The sequence below is a fragment of the Hyperolius riggenbachi genome, chromosome 1, assembly GCF_040937935.1.
Source record: "Hyperolius riggenbachi isolate aHypRig1 chromosome 1, aHypRig1.pri, whole genome shotgun sequence".
Taxonomy (NCBI): domain Eukaryota; kingdom Metazoa; phylum Chordata; class Amphibia; order Anura; family Hyperoliidae; genus Hyperolius; species Hyperolius riggenbachi.
The window spans coordinates 48,672,696-48,698,872 of record NC_090646.1 but is presented as its reverse complement, the minus strand read 5'-3'; the positions used below and the strand labels follow the sequence as shown (position 1 = coordinate 48,698,872).

Here is a 26,177-nt window from a genome sequence, read left to right as displayed (position 1 = left end):
GAAGAAAATATTGGAGGCTACCACGGGACAGTGTAGTGGCCAGGGAGCCTAGGGACCACATGGGGCTGGAGGACGCCCCATGTAATTATAAATACAGCAGTATGAACCAGGTTCACTTTAATGATCTTACCTCCATATGCATTGTTTCTGCTCATGTGAATGCATAGCCACCCGTGGTGGGAGATAACCTAGTACAGATTACCCTATGCTTGGTTCTGCAATAGTATCTAACTAATCTACAGGAAAGTGCAATATCTACTACTAAATTATAGAACTACTTGCTGATGGCCTGGCATTGCCTGGGTATGTATTTGGCTGGTGTTGGCTCCGCCCACTTTTTCTAACCCTAACACACAAATACTCAATGATCTAGTTTGTGAGTTTTGTGGTCTTTGGCATCAATAATTTGCATTGAAATGAAACAAATCTGAATGGCTATTTGTGGCTCCACCCCTTTTCTGAATTTGAACCACAGTCACCCAATGACCATCTACACCAGGTATGAGGCTTGTGCCATTAATGTATTTGGCGAGTGTTGGCTGAACCCACTTTTTCTAACCCTAACACACAATTGCTCAATTACCCAATGACCAAGTTTGTTAGCCATGTGATCTTTGGCATCAATAATTTCCATTGAAATAAAACAAATCTGAATGGCTGTTTGTGGCTCCACCCATTTTCTGAATTTGAACCCCACTTACCATTGACCAACTGTACCAGGTTTGAGGCTTGTGCCATTAACAGTGCAAGAATGGCAGCAATAAAATATTCCCCTTGAATATCAAAAGGTAAATTTTGATTATCTTTTGTAGGCTCCACCCACTTTTCTGAATATTAACCCCAGTCACCCAGTGACCAATTGTGCAAAGTTTGAGAACCCTACCATTAACAGTGTGAGAATGGCTGCTGTTTACATTTTCTCAGTGAAATTTGTATTTCTCTTGGCCCACTTTTTGGTTGTGGGAATAAAAAGTATCCTATATGTTATTCCAGGTAATGTACTATGTTTGTGCCAGATTTCATTCAAAACCATTCAGCCATTTATGCATGATCGAGTAATAAACATCCAAACATCCGAACTCTCCCATTTATAATACTAGCTGGTAGCCCGGCGTTGCCTGGGTATGTATTTGGCTAGTGTTGGCCCCGCCCACTTCTCCTAATCCTAACACACAATTACTCAATTACACAATTACTCAATTACTCAATGTCAGTATGTGAGCTTTGTGGTCTTTAACATCAATGATTTTCATTGAAATGAAATAAATCAAATTGGCTGTGGCTCCACCTCCTTTTCTGAATTTGAACCCCAGTCACTAAAAGGCCAACTGTATCATGTTTAAAGCTTGTGCCATTAACAGTGCAAGAATGGCAGCAATGAAATATTTACCCTTGAAAATCAATAGGTGAATTTTAATTGGCTTTTGTAGGCTCCACCCACTTTTCTGAATATTAATCCCAGTCCCCCAGTGACCAACTGTGCAAAGATTGAGCACTCTACCATTGACAGTGTAAGAATGGCTGCAGTTTACATGCTGCCAGTGAAATTTGTATTTTTCTCCACCTACTGATGTCCTGACGTTTCCCGAGTATGTATTTGGCTGGTGTTGGCTGTGGCCACTTTTTCTAACCCTAACACACAATTACTCAATGTCCAAGTTTGTGAGCTTTGCGGTCTTTGGCATGACTAATTTGCATTGAAATAAAACAAATCTGATTGGCTGTTTGTGGCTCCACCCCTTTTCTGAATTTGAACCCCAGTCACCCAGTCACCCAATGACCAACTGTACCAGGTTTGAGGCTTGTGCCATTAACAGTGCAAGAATGGCAGCAATGAAATATTCCCCTTGAGGCCTCTTTCACCGTGCGATGTTAAAGTTGCACGTTAAAACAACATTTAACACAGAATAACTCACTGCAATGAAAAATCATTGACCTGTTCACAGTGCACACATTGCGTTGGTGTCTAACGCTGCACGTTAAGTGAATGTACTGCATGCAGTGTGTTATACATGTTATTAGCTGTGTTAGACTGTTTGCACATGCTCAGTAATGACTTGGAAGCATACTTTTCATTGCTTGTATGCTCTACTGTATGCAACGATAATGGGGCATTAAATTGCGTTGCAACTTTTTTGGGGCATTGCGTTGTAATTTTGCATTGCGACTTTAACGTTGCATCAAAACACAATATCCTACTGTGAAAGAGGCCTGAAAATCAATACGTGAATTATGATTGGCTTTTGTACGCTCCACCCACTTTTCTGAATATTAATCCCAGTCACCCAGTGACCAACTGTGCAAAGTTTTAGAACCCTACCATTAACAGTGTGAGAATGGCTGCAGTTTACATTTTCCAGTGAAATTTGTATTTGTCTCCGCCTGCTGATGACCTGGCATTTCCTGGGAATGTACTTGGCTGGTGTTGACTGTGCCCACTTTTTCTAACCCTAACTCACAATTACTCAGTGACCAAGTTTGTGAGATTTGTTGTGTTTGGCATGAATAATTTGCATGAAATGAAACAAATCTGAATGGCTGTTTTCTGCTCCACCCCTTTTCTAAATGTTTAACCCCAGTCGCCCAATGACCAACTGTACCAGGTTTGAGGCTTGTGCCATTAACAGTGCAAACATGGCAGCAATTAAATTTTTGTCTTGAAAATCAATAGGTGAATTGTGATTGTTTTTTTAGGCTCCAGCCACTTTTCTGAATATTAATCCCAGTCACCCAGTGACCAACTGGGCAAAGTTTTAGAACCCTACAATTAATAATGTAAGAATGGCTGCAGTTTACATTTTCCCAGTGAAATTTGTGTTTGTTTCCGCCCACTGATGACCCGGCGTTGCCCAGTTATGTATTTGGCTGGTGTTCGCTACGGCCCCTTTTTCTAACCCTAACAGACAATTACTGAATGACCAAGTTTGTAAGCTTTGCAGTCTTTGTCATCAATAATTTGCATTGGAATGAAACAAATCTGATTGGCTATTTGTGGCTCCACCCTTTTCTGAATTTGAACACCAGTCACCCAAAGATCAACTGTACCAGGTCACTCCAGTCACCCAGTGACCAAATGTGCAAAGTTTGAGAACCCTACCATTAACAGTGTAAGAATGGCTGCTGTTTATATTTCTCCAGTGAAATTTGTATTTTTCTCTGCCCACTTTTTAGTAATGGGAATAAAAAGTATCCTATATGTTATTCCAGGTTATGTACTATGTGTGTGCCAAATTTCATTCAAATCCGTTCAGCCATTTTTGCGTGATCGAGCAACAAACATCCAAACATCCGAACTTTCCCATTTATAATATTAGTAGGATTAGGATATGCAATGGGGGGGGGGGGGTAATTTATAACAATAGCCTCAATTCACTAAGCAGTTTAGACTAAACAAACACAGAACATTTATATCGCGCTTTTCTCCTGGCGGACTCCAAGCGCCAGAGCTGCAGCCACTAGGACATGCTCTAAAGGCAGTAGCAGTGCTAGGGAGACTTGTCTAAGATCTCCTACTGAATAGGTGCTGGCTTACTGAACAGACAGAGTCGAGATTAAAACCCTGGTCTCCTGTGTCAGAGGCAGAGCCCTTAACCATTACACCATCCAGACACTGCTGGATAGTGACTAGTCTACTGACAGTTTTTAGTCTACTGATGGTTTGATCAGTTGCATCAAAGGGAATTCACTATTACCAAATGTTTTAGACCTCTTTTTAGACCTGGTCTAAACCATTCAGTGATTAGGTCAGTAAAGCAGGGGAAATGATCAAAAGATGCAATTCACACACGAGTAGCTATAACTGACATCCTTCTCCTCTGATGAGCTCTCCTCTGCATACAATTAAACACCTGCATAATTAATTCAAAAGGTTCCATCCTCACTTCTAAAATACCTCACAGAATTACTTTACCTACAGAAATCAGCTGGTGTAATATCTGTCAGAAAAAGTGGGCGTGGTTACTACTTGTTTGCCTTTGTGAATTGTGTAATTACTGAATATTAGACCTGGTCTAAAAACAGGTCTAAAACATTACACCAAGCCATCAGCAGACTAAAATCCATCTGTAGACTAGTTTTAACTGTTTAGTGAATTGAGGCCATTGTATGCCAATATATGGTAATTTTTATTGAATTGTGCCAGTATGGAATAATATGTATCCATCTAGGCCAAATGGTGTTAATATATAGGGGCTAATGAAATATGATGTATATAAGCCAATCTATAGCTACTTGTATAATTTATGGAAATAGATGTTATTAGTACTGTTTCCTGCTAACTTATGTGCAATATGTGGTAATTTACTTTACTTTATGCTAATGAGGGTTTACAATATATATGTATAAAATATGGGTGATGTATGCAATATGAGGCATGCTATACTAATTTATGCCAATGTATGGATGTTCATGCTAATTACGGAAATGTAATGCAATTTATGCAAATATGTACAACAACATGGATGCTGACACACACTCTGCAGAGGGAGGGAAGCTGGGGCACATCTGTGCATTGGGACGGGGGGGGGGGGGGCACATACGGCTATCTAAATGGGAAAGGGTGCACATGCATCTAGCTATCTATGGGGGGGGGGGTGAAGGAGGGGGCATGTCTAGCTATATAAATGGGGAAAAGGGGGGTACATATGGCTGTCTATTGGGGGGAAGGGGGCACATCTAACTATCTATGGGGAGAGGAAGGTGTGGTGTATCAAACTATCAGAACAAGGAAAGGGGGCACATCTGGCTACCTATACAGGAGGGGAACCTGGCTACCTGTACTGAGGGAAGGGGGGCACATCTGGCTACCTATACAGGAGGGGAACCTGGCTACCTGTACTGAGGGAAGGGGGGCACATCTGGCTACTTATACTGACATCTTCTAAAGCAGGGGTCTCAAACTCGCGGCCCGCGGGCCATTTGCGGCCCTCGATATAATATTGTGTGGCCCTCGCTGGCAAAAGCTTCCTTATAGTTCGCTTCAGTGCTCCCAAGTAATCCGCTGCATCCCCGCCGCTAAACGAGGGCTGCAGAGCCCCCAAATCGCCCGGGGGGCAATCCGCCGGCATTTCCTGGAAGGGGCAGAGCTTTCAGCTTCAGCTCTGCCCCTCCTGACGTCAATTGCCTCACGGATCGCTGCCTCTCCTTGCAGCTCTCTGTGAAGGAAGAGTGAGAGGGGAGGGCAGAGGCGGCGATGCGCCGTGATTGTGAAATTCCTTATGCGGCCCAGCCTCATCCTGACTTTGCCTCCTGCGGCCCCCAGGTAAATTGAGTTTGAGACCCCTGTTCTAAAGCATTTGTTCATTTGGTTCCACAGATGACCAAGCCCACATTTCACTGCGTAACTTACCACAAAAACTGTCTTTGTCCCCAGATGCTGAAACCCTAGTTACACCTCTGACTATAATCATTCCCAGCTAATGCCTACAGCAAATTTCCCTAGCTTCCGGGATTGTAACTCACCCTGTTATCTTTCCATGTAATTAACTGCATTGACATATTCAGCTGCTGATCATCAGGTGCCGTTCCATCAAATAAACCGACTCTTAGAAGATTATAAGTACCTCCTTCTTGTCGTACATATGATATCCAATTCTCAACCTGGAGAGGACTGGGTAATTCTCCCTTCTCATTAAGAATGATGTACTTATTGTTTTGATCTATGTAGTTAACTCTTCTGATGTACCGAATGAGCTTAAAAAGAAGTGCGAGAGAATGGAAGCATATTTACCATATTTATCTCTAAAGCTGTGAGAAGTGATGTGTGAGAAGCCAGCGTGTGATCAGGTGACAGGTGTATTAGGCTCTGATTTGCTGCTTATAATCATGTAGTAAAGGAGGGAGTTATAACTGCAAATCAGAGCTTTACAGATCTGTCATGTGATCAAACTGATCATCATGTGATCCTCCATGACTTTGGCATTGTGTTACAACATATACATTTGATGCATTTGTTGCATGGCATGCACGAGTATCACTGAGGCAGAAAAAATGCGCACATATGAGAAATGGACAAATCAGGTGCCACCATTCACTCCAATGTTAAATATTGGCTATTGGGCGCAAAACTGGATGCTTTGGGCACCAAGCGCAGCACCCGTCAAAAAAACAGGTTTTTTTTGTTTTCAGAATTAGTGGTTTGAAAAATATTGTTTGAAAATTTGTTTTGACAATTATAATTTTTGTTAATTATCGTTTTAACTTTTCAGCATTTTGAATGGAAGTATTCTATCCATAAAACCTGTACATTGATTGTTATTAGGGATGATCGGAACGAACGAATTCCGTTCCGTCAGAATTTGCGGATTCCGCCAGGTCTAAATTCCGTCGCTATGAAAAAGGGAGGGAGGAAGGAGTGAGGAGAAGGTAGAGGAGGGAGTCTACTGAGTAGAAAGACTTCTTATTAGGCAGAAATCAGTTAGGGGGGGGGGGGGGGGGGTGGGGGGGAATTTGAATTCCACGGAAATCCGTTTTGTTCAGCGGAATTCCGAAAAACGGCTATAGCAATTCCGTTCTGTCGCTTAGGAACCGGAATCACCAAATTCCGTCCGGAATCGCGGAATTTTAAATTCCGCGGAATGCAGCGACCATCCCTAATTGTTATGAAGAAAAGTTGTGATCTCGGCCTGTATCTCTACAGATGCAGAGGAGGAACTGTGCTGAGATTGGATCTGTAGTGAAAATATCATCTATATATTTAAAATCGGATGTGTGTGTGTGTGTGTGTGTGTGTGTGTGTGTGTGTGTGTGTGTGTGTGTGTGTGTGTGTGTGTGTGTGTGTGTGTGTGTGTGTGTGTGTGTGTGTGTGTGTGTGTGTGTGTGTGTGTGTGTGTGTGTGTGTGTGTGTGTGTGTGTGTGTGTGTGTGTGTGTGTGTGTGTGTGTGTGTGTGTGTGTGTGTGTGTGTGTGTGTGTGTGTGTGTGTGTGTATGTGTGTGCCGCGATCACTCAAAAACGGCTTGACCGATTTGAATGAAACTTGGTATGCAGATCCCTTACTACCTGGGATGATATGTTCTGGGGGTCTCGCGGCCCCCCTGCACACCTGGGCGGAGCTACAAACAGCAAATCACATTTCACCCATTCATGTCAATGGAAAAAATGTAAAAGGCTGCCATTCTCACAGTAATCAGGCCACAGTCCCCACACATGGCGCAGTTGGTCACTTGGTGACCGAGGTTACAAATCCAGGAAAAGTGGGTGGAGCATAAAACAGCCAATCAAATTTCAGCCATTCATTTTAAATGGGAAAATGTAAACTGCCGCCATTCTTAGACTGTTAATCGTAGGGTTCTCAAACTTGACACAGTGGGTCACTGGGTGAATGTAATTAAGATTCAAGAAAGTGGGTGGAGCCTACAACAGCCAATAAAAATTCACCTATTGATTTTCAAGGGGAATATTTAAACTGCTGCTTCTTACACTGTTAATGCCAGAGGCTTCAAACTTGCTACAGTCGGTCATTGGGTGACTGGGGTCCAAATTCACTAAAGGGGCGGGGCCACATACAGCCAATCAGATTTCCTTGGTGGATAAACTGCTTCCATTTACACATTTTTGATGCCAGGAACCTGAAAGCTCACACACTTGGCTATTGAGTGATTGTGTGTCAAGGTTACAAAAAGTGGGCGGAGCCAAACACAAATTTTACTGGGAAAATATACACTGCAGCCATTCTTACACCGTTAATGGCAGAGTTCTCAAACTTTGCACAGTTGGTCACTGGGTGAATGAGATTAAGCTTTTGGAAGGTGGGAGGAGCCTACAACAGCCAATAAAAATTCATCTTTTGATTTTCAAAGGGAATATTTAAGCTGCTACCATTCTCTTATACTGTTAAAAGCAGATGCCTCAAACCTGGTACAGTTGCTCACTGGGTAACTAGGGTTCAAATTCAGAAAGGGGGCAGAGCCACAAACAGCCAGATTTATACAAAGTATTGATACCAAGGACCCCAAAGCTGATAAACTTGATAATTTGACTGTATTTCAAGGTTAGAAAAAGTGGGAGGTGCCAACAACTACATTTTTTACATGGCAGGGTTCCCAAACTTTACTCAGTTGGCCACTGGGTGACTGGGATGAATATTCAGAAAGTGGGTGGAGCCTACAACAGCCAATCAAAATTCACCAATTGATTTTCAAGGGGAATATTTACATTGCTACCATTTTTACACTGTTAATGGCAGAGGCCTCAAACCTGATACAATCAGTCATTGGGTGACTGGGATCCAAATTCACTAAAGGGGTGGAGACACAAACAGCCAATCATATTTGTTAGATTCATTTCAGCCATTCTGTTATTGTCAGGGTTCTCAAACATGACACAGTTGGCCACTGGGACTAATATTCAGGAAAGTGGGTGGAGCCTACAGCAGCCAATCAAAATTCACCTGTTTATTTTCAAGGGGAATATTCACAATTCTGCCATTCATGCACTCTTAATGGCAGAGGCCTTAAATCTGGTACAGTCAGCCACTGGGAGACTGGGGTTTAAATTCTGAAGGGGCCTGGCCAAAAACAGCCAATCAGATTTGTTTAATTTCAATGGTAAAATGCAACTTATTGATGCCAAAGACCCCACAGCTCATAAACTTGGTCATTGAGTGACTGTCTGTCAAGGTCAGAAATAGTGGGCAGAGCCAAAAACAACGAACTTTTTACATGAGAAAATATAAACTGCAGCTATTCTTACACTGGTAATGGCAGGGTTCTCAAACTTGACACAGTTGGTCACTGGGTGACTAGGATTAATATTCGGAAAAGTAGGTGGAGCTTACAAGAGCCAATCCAAATTCACCTATTGATTTTCAAGGGGAATATTGAAACTGCAGCCATTCTTACACTGTTAACGGCAGAGGCTCAAACCTGCTACAGTCGGTCGTTAAGTGTCTGGGGTTCAAATTCAGTAAAGGGGTGGAGACAAAAACAGCCAATAAAAATTCACCTATTGATTTTCAAGGGGAATATTTAAACTGCTGCTATTCTTACACTGTTAATGCCAGAGGCTTCAAACTTGCTACAGTCGGTCATTGGGTGACTGGGGTCCAAATTCACTAAATGGGCGGGGCCACATACAGCCAATCAGATTTCCTTGGTGGATAAACTGCTTCCATTAGCACAATTTTGATGCCAGGAACCCAAAAGCTCACAAACTTGATCATTGAGTGACTGTGTGTCAAGGTTACAAAAAGTGTGTGGAGTTAAAAACAGATTCCCCTAGGAAAATGTAAACTTCAGCCTTTCTTCACAGTTAATGGCAGGGTTCTCAAACTTTGCACAGCTGGTTACTGGGTGACTGGGATTAATATTCAGAAAAGTGGGTGGAGCCTAAAAATGCCAATCAAAAATCACATTTCACTATTCAAGCAGAATATTAAAATTGCTGCCATTCTTTCACTGTTAATGGCACAAGCCTCAAACCTGGTACAGTTGGTAATTGGGTCACTGGGGTTCAAATTCAGAAAAGGGGACAGAGCCACAAACAGTGATTCAGATTTGTTTCATTTCATGGGAAAATACAAATTATTGATGCCAAGGACCCAAAGCTCACAAACTTGGTCATTGAGTGACTGTGTGTCCAGGTTACAAAAAGTGGGCAGAGCCAAAAACAAATTTCACTGGGAAAATTTAAACTGCAGCCCTTCTTACACTGTTTATGGCAGGGTTCCCAAACTTTCCCCAGATGGTCACTGGGTGACTGAGATTAATATTCAGGGAAGTGGGTGGAGACTATAATAGCCTATCAAAATTCACCTGTTGATTTTCAAGTGGAATATTTAAATTGCTGCAATTGTTACACTGTTAATAGCAGATACCTCAAATCTGCTACATTTGGTCATTGGGTGACTGGGATTCAAATGCTGGAGAGGGGTGAAGCCACAAACAGCCAATCTGATTTGTTTAATTTCTTTGGGAATATACAAATTATTGATGTATATTGAGTGTTTGAGCGGTAGGGTTAGAAAAAGTGGGCGGAGCCAACACCAGTCAAATACATACACAGGCAACGCCGGGTCTTCAGTGGGTGGAGACAAATACAAATTTCACTGGGAAAATGTAAACTGCAGCCATTCTCACACTGTTAATGGCAGGGTTTTTAAACTTTGCACAATTGGTCACTGGGTGACTGGGATTAATATTCAGGAAAGTGGGTGGAGCCTACAAAAGTGAATCATACTTCACCTATTGCTTTTCAAGGGGAATATTTAATTGCTACCATTCTTGCACTGTTAATGCCACAGGCCTCAAACCTGGTACAGTTGGTTATTGGATGACTGGGGTTCAAATTCAGAAAAGGGTGTGGAACCACAAACAGCCAATCAGATTTTTTCATTTCAATGCAAATTATTGATACCAAAGACCGCAAAGCTCACAAACTTGGTAATTGAGTAATGGTGTGTTAGGGTTAGAAAAAGTATGCGGAGCCAAAACCAGCCAAATACATACCCAGGCAACGCCGGGCAATCGGCCAGTAATGAATAATATTGCTTTTTTTTTTTTTTTTTTTTACAATATTTGTATATTAATTTGCCAGTGTCTGCCCACTGTAAAAATGTTTCCCGCCTTTTCCTGAGACTGGGTTCACATATAACATAACATTTTTTTCTGGAGTTTTCCGCAGGTGCGTTTGATTTATTGTATTGCGTTTGCGTTTTTTTTTAGGGCATATGCATTTTTCATGCGTATTGTGTGCGTTTGTATGCGTTTGCGGTTCGGTAATAGAAAACGCACATGCGTTTTCTATGCGTTATTTTTAATGAAATATATGCAAAATATTAGGAAGACAACAGGAAGTGAAAACACGTAAGGGATCTTTACTGTTTAATTAAAAACACTGCATAAAACGCATGGAAAATGCAATGCGTATGCGTTTCCATAGACTTTCATTATGTGCGTTTTGGCAGCCAGCCTGCATATTATGCAACACTGCCTGCGTCTGCAGAATGCTTACTGTACATCACAAGTACAATGCTGGTCCTCTTGCATCCCATAGACTAACATGGCTGCATAAAATGCAGCGTTTTACGCTCCACAAGCGTTTCTGCCATGTGTGCACCCACCCTCACCCTGATTTACATTTTGAAATTTATCACAGGTGGCAGCATCTTTAGTTCTGTCAGGTGAAGCTCTATGGAATGTTTGTTTACTGAGAGTACTGAAGCCAGTACAAAATATACCTAGCCTCCCAGAGTGCTCTGGACGTAAAATTCCACCAAGGGAAAAAGCCTAGGCTTCACACCACTGGGAGTGTGGGGCTACCTACATATATACAGCAAAATATAGCTATAGGAAGTATTTCTGATGATGAAAGAAGGATAATTAACATAAAGTGGGCATGGGCGTCCGCAGGAAATTTTCCAGGGGGGGGCAAAGACAAAACTAGGCGAAGCTAGCGGCGCGCGAAGCTAGCGGCGCGCGTAGCGCGCCGCGCCGAAAAATGGGCGTGGCCATAGACTAGGATGTGGGCGTGGTCTTGGGAGGAGCCAAATTTACATGAACTTCGCAATGGTGGGACAGTAGGCTAGGAGTATGTAGGGATTAGATTGTGAGCACCTCTGACAAGGTTCAGTAATATGACTATGAACTTTAAGGTGCTGTAGAATTGGTCAGTGCTATATAAATACACAATAAGGTAGGACATTAGACTAAATATGGTAGGATAAGATTGTTAGCTCCTCTTGAGTATGTACTCTGTAAAGTGCTGCAGAAAATGTCAGTGCTAAATAGAATACATAGTCAAGAGGCGCTAATAATCTAATCCTACCATATTCAGTCTAATGTCCTACCTTATGTATTTATATAGCATTGACCTCTTCTACAGCACTTTACAAATACTAAATATGTCATAATCTAATCTATTTGAGGTGTGTCACCCGCAGGTTCTGTGGGCTGTAACAAATCACAGCGACTAGGACAAGACCAGGAACCACAAACAGTGTACCTAGGTACAGCATGACAGCCAAAAAATTCCCCCCAAAATTTTTTTTCCATCAACCAAAGGTTTTATTGAAAATTATGTAGTACATAACAGCAAATCCATGGAAACATATTGAAGGACATTATAGTCTTATTACAATATGACAAATTAACCTGAATAATAATAAAAAAAAAAAAAAAACATGAACAAGTGACATGATAAGATAGACATGTGTTTGTACAAGCACACAAATAACTATGCTGTGTTCCTTTTTTTTCTCTGACTGAAAGACTTAAATATCAGGTATGTAAATGGCTTACTCAGTCCTGATTAAGACAGGAAGTGACTACAGTGTGACCCTCACTGATAAGAAATTGATTTTTTTTTAACCTATTTTTTGCTCTCAGAAGCCATTTTCTGCTAGGAAAGTGTTTTATAGTTGGAATTTCTTATCAGTTAGGGTCACACTGTAGTCTCTTCCTGACTGAGTCAGCCACTTACATACCTGATATTTAACTCTTTAAGGCAGAGTAAGAAAAAAAAAAAAAAAAAAAAAGAACACAGCATTGCTATTTGTGTGCTAGGCACTGTACATACACATGTCTATCTCATGTCACTTTGGGTATCCTTGAAAATGACACAGTTATAAGCATTAGAATAGGAGTGAGTGAATAGGAGGCATAATTACAGTAGGTAGTAGTAATGGCATTCACAAGAGGTTTAAATCAGAGTTTAAATGCCCATCGATTCCAAACTTTAGCATATTTGCCAGGGCAACCTCTGTTGATAAATTAGTTTTTGGTATGGCAAGGAGCCATTTTGTTTTTCCTAAAACACAAAATGTACAGAGGCAGCAGGGAAAAGGGGGGCAGCCAGAAAGAAGCCACCCCCTATTTCCGTGCCGTCCCATTCGTAACTACACTACTTGAGGTATGTCACCCACAGGATCTGCGGGCTGCAACAAAATCACTTCGACCAGGACAAGACCAGACCACAAACCGTGTACCTAGGTACAGCAGGACAGTCCGAAAAGGCGAATATGCAGGACAGCAAAAATATTGCCAAAAAACACAAAAGTACAACAGAGAGGCGGCAGGGAAAAGGGGGGCAGCCAGAAAAGCCACCCCCTATTTCCGTGCCGTCCCATTCGTAACTATGCTACTTGAGGTATGTCACCCACAGGATCTGCGGGCTGCAACAAAATCACTTCGACCAGGACAAGACCAGACCACAAACCGTGTACACAGGTACAGCAGGGCAGTCCGAAAAGGCCAATATGCAGGACAGCAAAAATATTGCCAAAAACACAGAAAATGTACAACAGAGAGGCGGCAGGGAAAAGGGGGGCAGCCAGAAAGAAGCCACCCCCTATTTCCGTGCCGTCCCATTCGTAACTACGCTACTTGAGGTACGTCACCCACAGGATCTGCGGGCTGCAACAAAATCACTTCGACCAGGACAAGACCAGACCACAAACCGTGTACACAGGTACAGCAGGACAGTCCGAAAAGGCCAATATGCAGGACAGCAAAAATATTGCCAAAGACACAATACACAACAGAGGCGGCAGGGAAAAGGGGGGCAGCCAGAAAGAGGCTACCCCCTATTTCCGTGCCATCCCATTCATAACTACGCTACTTGAGGTACGTCACCCACAGGATCTGCGGGCTGCAACAAAATCACTTCGACCAGGACAAGACCAGACCACAAACCGTGTACACAGGTACAGCAGGACAGTCCGAAAAGGCCAATATGCAGGACAGCAAAAATATTGCCAAAAACACAGAAAATGTACAACAGAGAGGCGGCAGGGAAAAGGGGGGCAGCCAGAAAGAGGCTACCCCCTATTTCCGTGCCGTCCCATTCGTAACTACAGTACTTGAGGTACGTCACCCACAGGATCTGCGGGCTGCAACAAAATCACTTCGACCAGGACAAGACCAGACCACAAACCGTGTACACAGGTACAGCAGGACAGTCCGAAAAGGCCAATATGCAGGACAGCAAAAATATTGCCAAAGACACAATGCACAACAGAGGCGGCAGGGAAAAGGGGGGCAGCCAGAGGCTACCCCTATTTCCGTGCCGTCCCATTCGTAACTACGCTACTTGAGGTACGTCACCCACAGGATCTGCGGGCTGCAACAAAATCACTTCGACCAGGACAAGACCAGACCACAAACCGTGTACACAGGTACAGCAGGACAGTCCGAAAAGGCCAATATGCAGGACAGCAAAAATATTGCCAAAAACACAGAAAATGTACAACAGAGAGGCGGCAGGGAAAAGGGGGGCAGCCAGAAAGAAGCCACCCCCTATTTCCGTGCCGTCCCATTCGTAACTACGCTACTTGAGGTACGTCACCCACAGGATCTGCGGGCTGCAACAAAATCACTTCGACCAGGACAAGACCAGACCACAAACCGTGTACACAGGCACAGCAGGACAGTCCGAAAAGGCCAATATGCAGGACAGCAAAAATATTGCTAAAGACACAATGCACAACAGAGAGGCGGCAGGGAAAAGGGGGGCAGCCAGAAAGAGGCTACCCCCTATTTCCGTGCCGTCCCATTCGTAACTACAGTACTTAAGGTATGTCACCTGCAGGTTCTGTGGGCTGCAAAAAATCACTTAGACCAGGAACCACAGTGTACACAGGTATAGCAGGACAGTCCGAAAAGGCCAATATGCAGGACAGCAAATGAAGATAAGAGAATGAAAAGAAAAGGAGAGCCCAGTGACGGGGAGGCGCTCAGTGGCACCTCCGGGGTATAGGCAAGGCAAGATTGATACCGAGAGCATATCAGAAGGAAGAAAAGTAAAGAAAGTGGCTATGCACAGCTAATTGGTATGTGGGAGCAACGGGTAAAAACAGTTAGGATAGCTGTTGGATCTATGAGCGTGACCTCCATCATATCCTCAGCTCATGTACTTCCAGTGTAGTCCTGTTACTTGAATAGCAGTTGCACCCGTCGCTCATCCTGTGCGAAATGGTTTATAACTTTTTCAATAAGTTCACTCTTCTGCTCCAGAATCTTAGCTCTGTGAACACTCATCATACAGAGTCCAGATAACTGGCCATCTGTCATGGTTGACCTCAACCAAGTTTTCACTCTTCTCATGGTGCTAAATGACCTTTCCACTGTGCAAGTGGTTACTGGTAATGTTAAAGCAATAAGAAGAGCTTCACGAACAGCAGGGAAAAGATCAGTGTAGGTCAGCAAACCTGCAAGTCCATCCTTGAGTACATTTTCTGTGTTTTTGGCAATATTTTTGTTTGACCACATATCAAACCATGTGAGTGCTTCAGTATTTAAGTTTTCAATTTCATAAACTTTATTTACTTCCATGATGTGTGTGGCAAAATCTAGACGGTTCATTTTTGACATCTGTGCTGGGCAGAGAGCAAAAAGACTAAAATTTACTCTGTTTTGTTCCCCAAACCGGTTATCCAGTGAAGAGATTAGTGAATCCAGATACGGTACAAAGATTGTGCGGCGAAAATATTCTTCTGTATTGCAACTGTCAACATTTGCTCTATGTACTTGGCGCCCACACTGTCGAGGAATTAGTAGTTCGGTACCAATAGATTTGGCCAAGTCCTCAGCTTTTTCAAATATAATTTTAAAGTGGTTTGCTGCATCTGTTCTGTGACTGCGAAATATAGCTAGTAGGTTTTGTACATGGCCAGATACTGCAAGAATATCAAGTTCAACAGCTTGAAGTGCTTGTGTTACAGGTTCCAGCATTGCTGAGTAGGTGGAAATTATAATAAGAGACACAACAAAATTTCCTGTGCTTGAAGCACACTGCAGTTGATATGCATCCTGACGGGTTTTGCCTGCTGCAGTAGTAGCTAATACATGTAACTGTTCAAATATATCAACAAAGCTAGAAGAAAATACTCTAATACTCTTATATTTTGCAGTCCACCGTGTTTCACTTAGGAGTGGTACATTAGGAATCATATTTCGCCTTTTCGGACTGTCACGAAAGTATTTGATAATAGCCTTCACAGTGCCAGTAGTATTTCTGATATCAGGCACAGCATTGGAATCATGAACTACAAGATTAAGCTTATGTGCTGCACAATGGACAAATGCAGCCTTTGGGAACTTGCTTCTGATTTTGGACTGTACACCATTTTCTTTTCCGGCCATTGTAGAACATCCATCATATGCCTGGCCATACAACTTTTCTAGATTTAAGCCAAATTTTGAACAATGTTCAAGAATTGTGTTGGCAATAGAAGCAGCATCCAAGGCAGTTAGACGTGCAAAACCCAGAAATTCTTCACAAATAATGGTGTTGCTACTATTCATGTCTATGAAACGTACACCAAGTGACAATTGCTCATGTCCAGAAATGTCAGCACTTTCGTCGGCAATAATAGCAAAGCCAGGTGCCTGTTTGACCTTAGCAACAATTTCCTCCCTTATTGTTGATTCACAAATCTTAATTAGCTCATGTTCAATACGAACAGATGTGTATCTGGCATTGGCTGGCGAACTCTCCAAATGTTGTCTCAACAGTTCATCCCCAGCTTCAATGCGGAAAGCATAAAGGCTTTGCACATTACCACTGGAACTCTCTTTACCACGTAGTGCAATATCGTGCATTCCACAAAATAAGATGGTTGACACAATAGGAACTAACTTTTTTCGATTTTCTTGTATTTTATGTTGTACGGCTGTATTCATTTGACTTGCAACACTTGTGCCAGGGTTGTTTCTGATATGCAGGAAATTATTTGCACACGCCTGTGCATGTCTGTGCCACGCAGTAGTGATATGTTTTCGAGCACTGTCATGAAAGTATTTGTATTTTGTAAAGGGAGTAGTGATGAATGCGCCTTGTATACCACGACAAACAGGCTGTGGAAAAAGCACACAGTATTTACAAAAGGCTCCTTTCAGATGTTTTGAATAAGTTAGCCAAGGGGAATACTGACTGAGCCATGAAAACCTAAACCTGCGATGGCCTTTAGAATGATTTTCTAAATTACACATTTCATAAGAGGTAAAGTAGTGAGTTAGCAAAGAATGTTTAAGATCATCTGTAATGGTTACAGATGATTGCATATATAAGCCAATGTCAGTCTTAACAACTGGATCTGAATCATCATGTCTACATTCAGCGGGTGCTTCTTCATGCAAGCTTTGTGTTTCAAGCCTTTTTCTGTCTTTCGGAGCATCCACCTTTGAACTGTCCAGTTTACGCTTTGGCTGACTTAAGTACTTGCGGATATCCATTTGATTGGAGGACAGCTGTACAGACTGTGGTGGGCTGGTTCTCAAGTTCTAGTTGACGTCTCCGCTGCGGAGAGATTAGAGGCTAGGGATTACATTCTGAATAGAGCTCCTCTGCGGGAAAACATTGACATGACTATGGACTCCATGCACAATCAAAGCATTACTGCATTCAAGGAAAAACTGATTTAGGGGCCCTTTTCCACTAGCTGCGTTTTTTTGCAAAAATGCAGCACGGATGCGTTTGCCAAATCACAAGTGCAGCCATTTTAAAATAAGAACCATAGGTGGCCTTTTCCACTACTGCTTAACATTTTTTTTAAAACCTCAAACGCATGTCTGTGCGATTACGATGCATTGTAATGTAAAGTATAGGAACGGATTAAAATCCATAGAAATGCGTTTGTTTTTTGTAGAATCAACCTATTTTCAAAAATGAAGACACTTTTATAATTAGTAAAAAGTAAGTGCCCGTTTCCACAGGGATAATTATGCGACTACCTAGCCACATCGCATCACTTCCGCGTCTCCCGACGCAGAAGTCAATTGAGGAAATGGGACCCAGCTGCGGCTGTCCGAGAATCTGCAGTATGCTGCAAATTCTCGGATCGCGCCGCACTACATGCACGCAGTGGAAACTTTTACATTGCCATGCATGTGTTTCAGCACAGCCGCGGAGCGATGTGGCTATGTTGCCGCATCGCTTCTAGAGGTAACGGCCCCTAAACTCATTAAAAAAACGCACATAAAAATGTTTAGACTCATTACAATAGATAAAAAAAACTCTAACGCAATGCATGCGTTTACATTTTGCAGTGGAAAAGGGCCCTTAAAGGACAACTGAAGTCAGAAGAATATGCAGACAAATGAAGTCAGAAGAATATGCAGGCTGCCATGTTTAATTCCTTTCAAACAATACAAGTTAACTTGCCATCTTGTTGATCCTCTGCCTCTAATACTTTTAACCACTGACCATGAACAAGCATGCAGCAAATTAGATTCTGACATCTGACAAGATTAGCTGCATGCTTGTTTTAGGTGTTATTCTGACACTACTGCAGCCAAACAGACCAGCAGGGCAGCAAGGCAATGTGTAATTAAAAGAAAAAATAGATGTCAGTCTCGATATCACATTCACTTCTGCTGTGAGTTATAATGATTAAGAACAAATATAAATACAATAAATAAAGTGAGACCAGGGCAGCGTAACGGCAGGCACATGAACAGCGGCAGGGGTAAACAGATACTCACTTCCCCGGGGGTCCAGAACATGTACTACATACTTCTTACTACTTCCTCTTAAGTTCCTTCTCCCTGTTACAATGCCCCTGGATGCTGTTACAGTAAGCTGGAAGGCAAGGACAGAAAGATAGAAGTACAAGCATGAAGGACCTGAAAAGTGAGTATTTGTTTACCCCCACTGCTCTGTCCCCTCTCCCCAGCGAACACGCTGAATCCAGTGCTGGAGACTTGGGTGCAGCAGCGCAGGAGACTTGGGCACAGCCGGCGCCACCATAGGCCGTAATAGGAATAGCAGCGCACAGGGAGTAACTTCAGCGCCGTCAGAAGACGGAGCCAAAGTTGCTTAAAAAACACAATATTTCGTCCACCAGAAATTGCTGGAAGCAGAATTATTTCATTCCCCACTATTCATGGCAGCCTGGGGGGGGGGGGGCATTAACACGGCCTGGACTTGTACGGCAGCAGGATCAGCCACATACCAGCTGTGTCCTGCGCTAGAGTCTCCAGCACCGTTCTCTCGTACGCCTCCCCAGCCTCTTTTTACTGCGGGCAACTATTCCTAGCTACATACACTGGCTGCACCACCTATCCATGGCTACCTACAGCCACCTATTACTGCCTACACCTATAACTGGCCACCTATTACTGGCTACTCCGATCCCTGACTACCTATACTGCGGCTGGCCTGGCCTAGTGGTAGCCTAAGTCAGCAGTGATGAGGGGGGGGGGGGGGGTTGGGGTGGATTGATGTAGACCTAAGAGGGATTGTAGCATTAGGAAGTCTTATCTTAGACCTTGAGGTAAACCCCAGTACAGGAAAATTCAAGGCCGGTCCTTACCTCAGATTGAGCAGTATCTACAAAGCGGAATGCATCCACAGTGGACTGCAGCTTTTCTGCTTGGCTTATTGGATATAGAAAGGCTGAAGAGGAGTCATCCAGGATCCCATCCACTAGGCACCTGCAGAAGATAGAAAGATTGTAGCTAAATGCAGAACTAGGGCTAAATTCACCAAGACCTGTTGTAGTAAAAAGCTGCATTTGGCATTTTAGAATTTTCTGCATTTGCTAAGATTTCCAAACATGTAATGGTTTGTAATTTACTCAAGGATGTGCCTTCAGTTCACCAAGACCTGCAACCAGCTGTGGAGTATGTCTTGTTAACAAGCTGTAGTGGTGGTAAAGTGATTTTCTCCCACTTCTGGCCAGAGTTGTACTGATTTATGCTGGGAATACAACATGCAATTTCCCATCAGTTAGATGAGTCGATGACTTCCAACAAGTCTGATCTGATTGTGAAGTGATCTGAAAAACAATTAAGGTGAGATCAGACCTGGTGGAAATGTCAACCTATCTGATGGAAAATTGCATGGGATATTCCAAGCATAACACTTGAGCTGTTACTTTCCAAGAGTTGCTTGCAAAGCATACAATAAATTCAATCCCCAGCTTCGCTTTAACTCTGCCTCAATCTAGACAAGACAGAACATTTTATTATTGCGTTTTTCTCCTGTGGACCCAAAATCACAGCTGCAGCCACTAGGACACTATAGGCAGTAGCTGTGTTATTTAGGGAGTCTTGCCCAAGGTCTCCTTACCAACTAGGTGGTGGCTTACTGAACAGGAATAGCTGAGAGTCAAAGCCAGGTCACCTGTGTCAGAGGCAGAGCCCTAAACCAGTACACTATCCAGCCATTATAGAGGCCTTTATGAATGTGCCCTACATCTACATGCTGCTGGTGGGACATCAGAAAGCATCAATGGATTAAGTCGCACTTATGGGCCACCTCTTTGCCTGTCCATTTTAATGACTAGCTGATTGTTATTTACTGACAGTTACAGGCTGGAGGGCAGAAATTAGACATCTCACTATATGCTCTTATCTTTGAATATTACATTTCATGAATTTACTACACTAGTCAGTAATTTTACTTTTCCATGGGGAAGCCTTAGCTTAATTGACTATCTTGTAGAAACTTCACTGTTTTCTGCATTAACAGATGTAGTACTTTGTGACCAACATAGTTCTTGCCTAGAACGTACCTATTTGCTGAGACGACAATGGTATAGTTTGCCACGGAGGTGGGATCAGGAGATGGGGTGGCCACACAGCGGTCAATGAACAGGATCAGACCGACATGTATCGGAGTTTCCACAGAGGCCTCTATGCTGAAATGCTCTCCCAGCTGATAGACGATGCAATTTCTGGGGCTTGACCAGTTCTCTGTAGAGGCAACAAAAAAATATTAGGAGAGGCTAAGCTTGTACCTGGTTAATTTTCTCGTGAGTTACTTCCACTTACCAGTGATAAGCAGCAAGTTAAAGGACAACTTCTCTTCTGGTGAGATGGCGATGCTCAATGGCGACCATATTGGCTTGATTGCGTTGTTGCTCACATTGTCAGCTCTGCAAAAAAAAAAAAAAAAAAGCTCAGTGTTAGGATTAAACAATTTGCATTCCTAACATTAACCACTTAACGACCAGCTAACACCGATAGGCGGCGGCTGGTCGTTTGTGGTTTTGCATGGAAACCTTTCCATGCCAGTTCACGGAGACTGTCTCCGTGAACAGTGTGCGAGCCGCCGATCGCGGCTCGCACGCATAATGTAAACACGCGGGGAAGAAATCCCAGCTGTTTACATCAATACGGCGCTGCTGCGCAGCAGCGCCGTTATGGAGATCGGCGATCCCCGGCCTCTGATTGGCCGGGGATCGCTGTCATTTGATAGGCTGAAGCCTATCCTATCCGGCGCAGGATGGATATCCGTCCTGCGCACATCAGAGGGGAAGACAGAGGGAGGTAAGGGGAGGGGGCGCGCAATATCGCTTCGGAGGGGGGCCTTGAAGAACCCCCCGGCTCGGACACACGGAGCGGCGGCGATCAGACCCCCATCAGCAGGTCATCCCCCTAGTGGGGAAAAAAGGGTGGGGGTGGAAGTCTGATCGCCCTGCCGTGCACACGATCTGCGCTGCGGGCTGGAGAGCCCACGCAGCGCAGATCACACAGAACAGCCCCGGTCCTTAAGTGGTTATTAAAGAGAAACCGTGACCAAGGATTGAACTTCATCCCAATCTGATGCCCCCTTTTCCTTGAGTAATCTTTACCTTTTCAAAAACGGATCTTCAGGGGGCTCTGTATGGCTGATATTGTGGTGAAACCCCTCCCACAGTGTGATGTCAGGACTAGTGTTGGGCGAACAGTGTTCGCCACTGTTCGGGTTCTGCAGAACATCACCCTGTTCGGGTGATGTTCGGCCGAACACCTAATGGTGTTCGGCCTTTTAAGTTCGGGTTCGCCCTGAACTTCTAATGGCTGCCGAACAGGGCCGAACAGGGCCCCTGTTCGGCCGAACAGGGCCCTGTTCGGCCGAATACTGCCCCCCTATGGGGTCGCAGGCATAAGGGGGGAGCATGCCCCGATCGCGGGGGGGGGGGTCGGAAATTCCCCCCACCCCCTCCGCTAGCGCTCCCCCCTCTGCCCGCTTCCCCATAACAAAGTTTCAAAAAGTACCTGGTGTGTCCGGTGGTAGTGTGGGCGGCTGGCAGTGGGCGGCACTATGCAGTGACTTAATGAGGAGGAGGAGTCCGGAGAGTGACGCGTTGAGGGAGGCCGGGCAGCGGGCGGTTCAGCAGTACTGAACTGCTGAACCGCCCGCTGCCCGGCCTCCCTCAACGCGTCACTCTCCGGACTCCTCCTCCTCATTAAGTCACTGCATAGTGCCGCCCACTGCCAGCCGCCCACACTACCACCGGACACACCAGGTACTTTTTGAAACTTTGTTATGGGGAAGCGGGCAGAGGGGGGAGCGCTAGCGGAGGGGGTGGGGGGAATTTCCGACCCCCCCCGCGATCGGGGCATGCTCCCCCCTTATGCCTGCGACCCCATAGGGCCCCCAAAAGCTGGATGTTCGGAAAGTTCGGGGTTCGGCCCGAACATGCCGAACATCTCGGCCATGTTCGGCGAACTTTCCCGAACCCGAACATCCAGGTGTTCGCCCATCACTAGTCAGGACCATGGTTCTGACAGGTTCGTCTGTTTCCAAATGCCAAGCAACTAGCATCTCCCTCTACATATGTCTATCTAAATATAACATTTTAGCCCATTGTATTGTTATGGGCTAAACTAGTCTGCTAGTAGTAAAGATGAAGACCTGCAGACTCATTGTGATCAAACAGCATGAATGACTGAATTACAATTTGCGATTGCTTCTTGTTCTATTCCTTTTTTCTTTACTTTTCAATTTGCAATATATTGATTATAAGCTTATAGATAGAGTAGGCATAAGCATTTGATCATCCATTCCCACATAGTTTTGTGAACTTTTGCATCATTTTGCAATTTTTCGCCTCACTGAGGAAACTAGGCAGACTTACCGAAAGTAGTAGCAGGCAATGAGGACAACAGTTGAGTTGGTCCTAGCAATCTGGAAATTTCTTGTAGAAGTAGGGTTGTACAGCAGGCTGGTGGAGTAGTTCAGGAAAGCGAAAGCCATCTGTGGAGCCAAACATGATTATCACAAGTTTTGATTATGACAGCCAATATTATACCAAAAGTAGAATAGTCACCTTCCCAAGCTTCAAATCTGCTGGTTTACACATATAATACCACTTCTCCTTCAGTACTGACAGTAAATTATCTTTCAGCCATCCACCATCAGTAATGGTACTAACCACATCCAGCTATCAGGAGCCTTCTGACACCAGTTTGGGCCATGTAAAGGTCTACCTTAAGCCAAGTTGATGTTAAATCGGACCTGAACTCAGTACGTCCTCTCTGCTCTAAAGGTCGCCATACATCTAGTGATGTATGGGCAGATTCGCCCAACAGCCAACTCTCTCTCATTGAATCTGATGAGAGAGATCTGTTGCCTGCCCATACACCACAGGCCGATTCCTGATCAATTTCATGCTGAAATAGATATGGAATTGGCCCCGTGCGCTGCCTCACCGCTGTGCCAAAGTGATCTGCGGCGTCCACTTTACCCCCGCTGGCTTCTGAGCATATTCTCCTCTTCGCCATACATGCAAGCCCCACGTGGTCTAGTAGGGTGCGGGTGTGTGTACGGCTACCTTAAAGCCTCATCTACACGGTAATATATATTTTACATCAGATCAAATGGTGATCTGATAGATTGTATCGTGTGTAGAGGTGCAAATTGCTTCCGATCAATATTGCAATAGATTTTGCATTGATAAGTACCCAAATCTATTGCTAAATTTATCGCAATACAAGTGGACTGCCTGGAAATTATCTAATAGATCCAATCTGATGGAAAATTGTACAGTGTAGATGAGGCTTTAAAGAGACACTGAAGCGAGAATAATTCTCGCTTCACGTGCCCCTGCTAAAACGCCGCTATCCCGCGGCTAAACGGGGTCCCTTCACCCCCAAACCCACCCCCTGCAAAATCAACGACCAAATTGGTCGTAGATTTTGCTGCTCCTAGAGGCAGGGCTAACGGCTGCAGCCCTGCCTCCAGTCGCGTCTATCAGCAGCGCATCGCCGCCTCTCCCAGTGAAGGAAGACAGAGGGGCGGGGGAGAGGCGGAGATACGCGCTGACAGACGCGCGTGGGGCAGGGCTGCGGCGGTTAGCCCTGCACCTGGGGCTTTCTCCAGCCCCTTGCAGCCGACAGTCCCATGCCGACCGCTCTGCTCCCTGCTGCCGTCCCGGTCTCCGTACTCGGTGCGGAAGCCGACCCAGAGGTCGTCCGCGCTGCGCCTGCCCTAACCGCCGCTGTCAATGAAGCCCACGTTGTACGCGGCTTACTGCGCAGGACTACTGCGCCTGCGCAGTAAGCCGCGTACAACGTGGGCTTCATTGACAGCGGCGGTTAGGGCAGGCGCAGCGCGGACGACCTCTGGGTCGGCTTCCGCACCGAGTACGGAGACCGGGACGGCAGCAGGGAGCAGAGCGGTCGGCATGGGACTGTCGGCTGCAAGGGGCTGGAGAAAGCCCCAGGTGAGTAAAGCTCATTTTTCATTTTTTAGCTGGTAGCTCCTTTAAGGATATGCCACAGCCACATGGAAACAGCATAATAACCTGTAACCAAAACCATTTGTTGCAGCGGATACAAATCCTAAAATCCAGTGTTTCTAATTCCTGATTCATGGAAGCAGACATTAACAATCTGTGCTTACAAATTAACTTTTCTGCCATCCATGCCATGGCATTCAGGTGACACAGGGGAGAGATCAAATTAAAACTTGTGATTAGATGCAAATTAGGTGGAATTAAACAGGGTTAAAGTCTAAATACATACAGGGTGCATTTCTTTGTTTTCCTTCGGTCTTGTGCAAGAGTTCAGGTCCACTTAAGGAGGCACTCCACAGGCTGGAACTTGCATTCACTTTTTAATAGCAATACATTGTTATTAAAAAAGTGAACGCAAGTTCCAGCCTGTGGAGTGTGGAGCAGGTGTGGTGAACATACTTGGAGGTAGCCATTTTGTCACTTCAGGAAAGAAAACCGGTGTCAACCCCCCTCCCCTCATGCTTCCTATGAAAATAATCGTACTGCGGCAGCGTGTCACCATTACGCAATCGTACTGCGGCAGCGTGTCACCATTACGCAATCGTACTGCGGCAGCGTGTCACCATTACGCAATCGTACTGCGGCAGCGTGTCACCATTACGCAATCGTACTGCGGCAGCGTGTCACCATTACGCAATCGTACTGCGGCAGCGTGTCACCATTACGCAATCGTACTGCGGCAGCGTGTCACCATTACGCAATTGTACTGAGGCAGCGGGTCACCATTACGCAATTGTACTGAGGCAGCGGGTCACCATTAAGCAATCGTACTGAGGCAGCGGGTCACCATTAATCAATCGTACTGAGGCAGCGGGTCACCATTACGCAATCGTACTGAGGCAGCGGGTCACCATTACGCAATCGTACTGAGGCAGCGGGTCACCATTACGCAATCGTACTGAGGCAGCGGATCACCATTACTCAATCGTACTGAGGCAGCGGGTCACCATTACTCAATTGTACTGAGGCAGCGTGTCTCCATTACGCAATCGTACTGCGGCAGTCTCTCTCACACTTCCAGAAACTGCAACAGACACAACTTGCCAGGTAGGAGAGGGCAAATGGTGTGGCCTGGACTCAGGCCTAGTGGGGTCTGGCACTAACAAATGGTGGGGACAGTAACACTGACTGACACCCCAGTGGGGTGTCACACTATGAGGGTCACTCACACAAATAACAGGCAAAGAAACCAACTTACATAATCAGCCTGTCGCTCAGCTCACTCTCCAATGCCAGCATGTGTGCGCAGCTTGACCAGACCAGCTAAAACTGGATAAGGCTGGCCTGGAAATTTCTAGAACACTGACAGCACCAATGTTAAAATGGGGAGGGGGGGAGTCTGGGCAGAACTTACCACAGCAGTAGGTACACGCAGACAGTTCCACTCTACTCCGCCCCCCCCCCCAACAGTTGCAGGTGGACCGACTCATTTTTCAGTCTGCAGAGCAGACAGTCCCTCCTCCTCCCTCAGCTCCATGGCTATGCCCGCCTCCTTGCTGACATTATGTCTGTCTGTGGGCTGGGCTCTGGCCGCATGATCCCCCTCCCCGAGAGAGTGGTGTTTGTGTGTGACTGACTGACGTCACGTCAGATTCAGTCACTCGGTCGGGACTCACTGGAGCAGGCAGGAGGAGGAGCAGAGCGGCCAGCCTAGCATCAGATCGTGCTGCGGATGCAGGCGGCTGCTGCCCTGCTCGTGACACCATGATAACCACCTCCTCCAGGCTCCACCACGTGACT

The 26,177-nt window shown here is 44.9% G+C and overlaps 2 protein-coding genes across 2 annotated transcripts; both read right to left on the bottom strand.

Moving 5' to 3' along the window:
* Positions 1–14,862: 14,862 nt before the first annotated feature.
* LOC137550032 (52 kDa repressor of the inhibitor of the protein kinase-like) lies at positions 14,863–16,533 on the bottom strand. The gene has a single exon (XM_068271249.1). The coding sequence runs from the start codon at positions 16,531–16,533 to the stop codon at positions 14,863–14,865; it is 1,671 nt and encodes a 556-aa protein (XP_068127350.1).
* A 509-nt stretch (positions 16,534–17,042) lies between these two features.
* LOC137562676 (zona pellucida sperm-binding protein 3-like) lies at positions 17,043–25,833 on the bottom strand. The gene is made up of 6 exons (XM_068274242.1): positions 25,792–25,833; positions 22,779–22,897; positions 20,707–20,810; positions 20,448–20,628; positions 19,245–19,365; positions 17,043–17,230 (listed from the first exon to the last, which is right to left on the bottom strand). The coding sequence occupies exons 2-6, from the start codon at positions 22,895–22,897 to the stop codon at positions 17,129–17,131; spliced, it is 627 nt and encodes a 208-aa protein (XP_068130343.1). The 5' UTR covers positions 25,792–25,833; the 3' UTR covers positions 17,043–17,128.
* Positions 25,834–26,177: the final 344 nt, after the last annotated feature.